General features: G+C 37.7%; 1 protein-coding gene across 1 annotated transcript; it reads left to right on the top strand.

The window, feature by feature from the left end:
• The first annotated feature begins 1165 nt into the window (after positions 1 to 1165).
• arpc5la (actin related protein 2/3 complex, subunit 5-like, a) lies at positions 1166 to 5141 on the top strand. The gene is made up of 4 exons (XM_079383343.1): positions 1166 to 1503; positions 3086 to 3157; positions 4218 to 4394; positions 4475 to 5141. The coding sequence occupies exons 1-4, from the start codon at positions 1363 to 1365 to the stop codon at positions 4535 to 4537; spliced, it is 453 nt and encodes a 150-aa protein (XP_079239469.1). The 5' UTR covers positions 1166 to 1362; the 3' UTR covers positions 4538 to 5141.
• The last annotated feature ends 859 nt before the right edge of the window (positions 5142 to 6000 follow it).

Here is a 6000-nt window from a genome sequence, read left to right as displayed (position 1 = left end):
CCTGAAGTCCACGATCATCTCCACAGTTTTGAGCGTGTTAAGCTCCAGGTTGTTGAGACTGCACCAGACAGCCAGCTCCTTAACCTCCTGTCTGTAAGCAGACTCGTCACCGTCCTGGATGAGGCCGATCAGTGTGGTGTCGTCTGCGAACTTCAGGAGCTTGACAGAGGGGTCTTTAGATGTGCAGTCGTTGGTGTAGAGGGAGAAGAGCAGTGGGGAGAGTACGCAGCCCTGAGGAGCTCCAGTGCTGATGGTGCGAGTGCTGGATGTGAATTTGCCAAGCTTTACTAACTGCTGTCTGTCTGTCAGGAAGTTGTTGATCCACTGGCAGACGGAGGTGGGGACGGAGAGCTGAGTTAGTTTATTTTGAAGGGTTTCCGGGATAATGGTGTTAAAAGCAGAGCTGAAGTCCACAAACAGGATCCTCACATAAGTCCCTGGTCTGTCCAGATGCTGCAGGATGAAGTGCAGTCCCATGTTGACTGCATCATCCACAGACCTGTTTGCTCTGTAGGCAAACTGCAGGGGGTCCAGTAAGGGTCCAGTGATGTCCTTCAGATGAGCCAGAACCAGTCTTTCGAATGATTTCATGGCTACAGACGTTAGGGCCACAGGTCTGTAGTCATTAAGTCCAGTAATTTTGTGTTTCTTTGGGACGGGGATGATGGTGGAGCGTTTGAAGCATGAGGGGACTTCACACAGCTCCAGTGATCTATTGAAGATCTATTGAAGATCTGTGTGAAGATGGGGGCCAGCTGAGCAGCACAGATTTTTAGGCAGGCTGGTGTTATTGTAATTATTGTATATTAATTAATTAATTAACAAATACATAAATTAATAAATTAATGAAAACAGTATCTATTGTATATTACGAATAAACATTTCTCTCGGTATTCTTTGTTATAGTCCATAATATGCATACCTTTCTTTTTCTCTTCTTTTCTTTTACAATAAGAAACGATATTTACTTCGTTTCTTCGTAAAATATGAAACGGAGTAAAATAAGAAGGTAGCTAATCAAATTCAGATTGTCACTGTTGTTCATTCTTTTTATGCATACCTTAATATATAAACTGCAGAATTGCATCGTTGCATCACAGGAAACGGAAACACCGTGTGACAGCGTAAGCATGGAGTGTGATTCCGTTTCCGCTCCAGTCGGGATTTTTGTGCGCTCTGCAGGAATGAGTGGAGGAGATGCTGTCGCTGGGGGAGAGGTAACTTAACAGCCGCACCTTCCTGCTGACAGATGAACGCAGTAACGGCGCTCCGTGCCTTCGGCTCTCGGCACTGATACACTCGCATCGGTCCCGTTACCGCACATTACCGGACTCGCATGATTGACTGAAGCTGCTCCTCCTCATGGCGAAAAACACCCTGTCCTCACGATTCCGGGGAGTCGACATCGACGAATACGACGAGAATAAATTCGTGGACGAGCAGGACGAGGCGGCCGAGCAGCAGGGACCGGACGCGTGCGAGGTGGACGATCTCATCAGGCGATATCCTTCAGATCAGACCATGATCGATTATACATCATCTCTCTTAAACATGCCAGGAGTAAGTTCATCTCTCTTAAGGTCACCCAAAAACAACTTTGTCCTGGTTCAGGTGTACCTCATACATTATTTACGCACAGGTTGTGTCTCAAACCCATTCTGCTGCCTCCCGAGGCACCAGCACCCCTGTGATGTCCAGAAACACTGTCCGGTGCTACACAGACCGCTCACAGGCATAGAGTCAATGTTAACAACCTGTCAGATGTGTTGTGGGGCAGCTTTAGCTTTATTCACAATTATCATTGTTTGGTTTTTGTATTTAAAGTAACAATTTAGTGGAGTGATTGGTGGTGCTGATTATGTCCTAGTAATTTAATATTATGTCTATTAATATTTTATTCTGTAAATATGTTGAAGCTTAGGTTTTTTTTACTTTTGAATTTTATTTCAGTTTTAATTTTCTGTACAGTAGTTTTAGTAAGTTGTTGCTCTTATTATTTTAGTATTTTGTTTTTGGCTTCAGTTTAGTTAGCTTCAGCTTTTAGCTGTTATAAATCAATTATAAGTTATTTAATGTTGTAAATTCTGATTTAATATGCTTAAAGGGCTGTTACGTTAACACACCGACTGAGAAGAAGAAATTATTTTAATGCTCTTTTTGAAAATAATTTCTATACTTTTGGTGCCACAGAGATTTTAGTTTTATTTTAGCTTTTTTAAAATGAGGTCCTTTAAAAAACCTCTGAATAACCTTGAATATGATAGGGTCATGCAGTTTTGACCTGTGATGTATATATACTAACTGTGTTTTTAAGTGACACACCAGAGTTGCCAAATCAGAAAGTAAACATTTATTTTTTTTCTAAGAAAAAAACTCCCTCTCTTTCCCCCCCAACTGTTTCTAATGTCATTTATTTAATCAGGTCATCAGCGGTTGTGGCTGGAATGATCCATTTTTGGTGCTCAGAGGCACATTTTTAGACTGTAGGAGCTTTAAAGAGGTCTGACTCTGACATCTCCACTAATATGATAAGGACATGCATGTTTGCATCATCAGCGTATGAACTATGCTAGTGTTTAGATGTTTGTTTTGGCAGCAGGCTTTGCGTTTTCTTTTGGTCGTCATTGATTTCTTTAAAGGAGGATGATTTTGGATGACTGTGCTTAAAGGTAGTGAATAGTAAGACTCAGATCTTTAAAATCTTTGAGTGTGTAATAATGATTGTTTTCAAACTGGTTTCTTGAACACTCCTCGTCTTCCAGTGGTCAGACAGGAAACATAGTCCTGCCTCAAATGAAATGTTACTGTTTTGGGGAGTTCAGGATGATTAAACAGGGCAATGTTTTTATATGCCACAAAGAAACAGTTTACACTTTTCAAAGAAAGCATCCTATAAATGGTTTATTTTTAGTTGTCTCTGAATATAACACTGAAAAAATTACAGATTTAAACATCATACATAAACAGCCAGTGACACTACTTGACAATTTTTCCCACACTAAAAATAAGATGTTCTCCACATCTCAAGAATGCTCTTCAGGGTTTTCCAGGCTGGTCAGTTTTCCTTAACTAACTGTGATGCACAGGGGACATGATGACAGCATTTCACATCGCCTTGAGGAATCCACCAATCAACTCCAAGAATCCAGCAGAGAAAGTAAGAGCCAGTTCTGTTGCTCCGACAGCTTGATGTATTGCTTTCAGATGTTCAACAACACAGCTATTAGGAATTTGTGCATAACAGGTTGTCACAGAAATTTCATTATGTGTCTGGAATGTGTTGTTGATTTGCCTCGAGGGTGTGAAATACAGCACTCTGAATGCTTTAAGGGAATGTTACGGGTTCATTGCAAAATGTCGATTACCACAAAAATAGTATTATTATATAAATATATGAGTACTAGTGTTGTCAAATGATTGCGATTAATCACATCCAAAATAAAAGTTTTGTTTACATAATAATATATGTATGTGTACTGTATATATTTATGTATATATAAATACACACATACAGTATATATTTTGAAAATATTTATATTCTTATATTTTATATAAATATATTTGATATATAAACTAGTGCTGTCAAACGATTAATTGCGATTAATCGCATCCAAAATAAAAGTTTTTGTTTACATAACGTGTGTGTACTGTGTATATTTATTATGTGTATATATACATACACACACGTGCATGTATATATAAATGTTACATATTTTTCTTAAATATATTTATATAAGATATAAATTATATGAATATAAATATATACATGTAAATATTTTCAAAACATGCAGTATGTGTGTGGCTTTATATATACATAATAAATATACACAGTACACACACACATTATGTAAAAACTTTTATTTTGGATGCGATTAATCGCGATTAATCATTTGATAGCACTAATATAAACAACATATTTTTCTGAAATATATGCATGCATGTGTTTGTATTTATATATACTTAATAAATATACGTAGTATACACACATTATGTAAACAACTTATTTTGGATTCGATTAATCACGATTAATCGTTTGACAGCACTGAGTACATTAACATAATTTAATCTGTGTTTTTTTTTATACATTTATTTTGTTGCATCACTATTATGCATTTAAACAGTCCATTGAGTATATATAGACATTGTCTTTTTGATATGTGTTTGTCTTTTCCACCACCTACACTTATTTGTTGCGCTTCCTCCACCTCCTCTCTCAGGAGCGGGCACAGGCGGTGGTTTTACGAGTGCTGACTGCATTCAAGAGCGGCGATATCGAGCCGGCCGTGAAGTCTCTGGACAGGAACGGAGTGGACCTGCTGATGAAGTACATCTACAGAGGCTTCGAGAAGCCCTCGGACAACAGCAGCGCCATCCTGCTCCAGTGGCACGAAAAGGTCGGTCTTGGAATAAAGAGACATGATCTCTTTGGAGTCTGTTTTTCATCTCACAAGTCTATTATTGTCTTCTCACTCAGGCTTTCGCTGTGGGGGGTCTGGGGTCTATCGTACGGGTGCTGACTGCCAGAAAATCTGTCTGAGGAGCCGATTTGTTTCTCTTTCTTAGACATGGACAACTTCCTCTCTCACAGCTCAACCTTATCCGATGGAAAACCACTCATGCTCAACCGATTAAAAACAGAGATATTGTATGATATTTAATGTAAATTTAATGTATTGATTCTTCAATATGTTACAGAAGACACGACTCTCGACTAATGAAGGTGAACGGTTGTGGGACGGAAGGACGAGGAGTCTCGTGACCAGACTTTGCTGTCTAAGCCCTGAGCTGCAGTTTCAGGGAATGAAATACTGTGACAAATATGAAAGTTGTATTTGCTTGTTTTACTTAGTTGGCACTCTCGGATGTGTAATTCTCATTTCTTTAGTTCCGGTTCTCATTTTTTCTTATTGTACAGAAAGAGGATGATGTTTAATATATAGTATTTAGGTGGTGGATTTATGGTTGAAATCGTAGTGTGAGGTCAGGTCGGGTCGGGAGGGTTATTGTGAAGTGCCTGGTGCAATAAAGAACATCAAGAGTGTATTTCTTTTCTTTAACTATAGTTTAAAAAAAAAATCTAAACATTTTTTTATTTCAGCTAATTGATTAACATTTCTCATTTTCGTTTAACTTGATGTACTAAAATAAAATATAAAACAAATTAAAATACAAAAGACAAAAACACAACATTTCTAGAACTTAAATTCAAACTATCAATACAAACTCAATGACTACTAACAGACATAATTTTTAGACACTTTAGGCGTTAAAAAAAAAGAAATCAGAAATGATGTCCTAATATGCATATAAGTCAAGTCTAGTTCTTTATTTTGGAGTTTTAAAACAAGTAACAGTGCAGTTGTATTTTTACAAGGTCTTTCTGGTTTACCTGGAAAAGTCTCTTTGAAATTGTGGTCCCTTGGCTCGAGTCAAACATCAATGGGATCATTTTAACCTATTGTACTATGTCTAGTTATTTGGAACAGTAATATACCTCTCCTCAGAAAGCATGTTCTGAGGCATTATTCATTTACCCTACAGACTCTGTGGATTGAGCAGTCAAAGTTTAAAATTCAGGGTTGGGAGTTGTTTTACTCCTGGTTCTTAATATGAGGAATACTAATAGCGATACTCAAGCATACTGTGATAAAGTTCACAGGGCTTAGGAAAAGGAAAAAAAATGTTTCTGGTTATTTCCCCCCCGTTGTGACCCCGGTTACACTTTATTTTACGTTGTCCTTGTTACAGTGCAATTATACATTTAAGTACTGAGTAATATTAATTAACTACATGTACTTACTATATGGTTAGGATTAGGGTTACTTGCATGTAATTATGCGTAATTAATTATTATAATAAGTATATGTAACGTGTAACAAGGACACCTTAAAATAAAGTGTTACCATTGACCCCTAGTATGGTAATACCATAGTAACACAACTTATTAGTTACCACATATGTGACCCTGGACCACAAAACCAGTCTTAAGTTGCTGGGGTA

Source organism: Barbus barbus, assembly GCF_936440315.1.
Source record: "Barbus barbus genome assembly, chromosome: 28".
NCBI classification, from domain to species: domain Eukaryota; kingdom Metazoa; phylum Chordata; class Actinopteri; order Cypriniformes; family Cyprinidae; genus Barbus; species Barbus barbus.
Note: the sequence above shows the minus strand (reverse complement) of the source record. Positions and strands in the feature narration are given on the sequence as shown.

What these genes read in the sequence shown, in the direction of transcription:
- arpc5la (XM_079383343.1), top strand. Translation starts at nt 1,363, where the DNA reads ATGGCGAAAAACACCCTGTCCTCACGATTCCGGGGAGTCGACATCGAC. An exon ending in TGGACGATCTCATCAGGCGA is followed by an intron (nt 1,504 to 3,085) that starts TATCCTTCAGAT and finishes CTGTGATGCACA; the next exon opens with GGGGACATGATGACAGCATT. An exon ending in TGCTCCAGTGGCACGAAAAG is followed by an intron (nt 4,395 to 4,474) that starts GTCGGTCTTGGA and finishes CTTCTCACTCAG; the next exon opens with GCTTTCGCTGTGGGGGGTCT.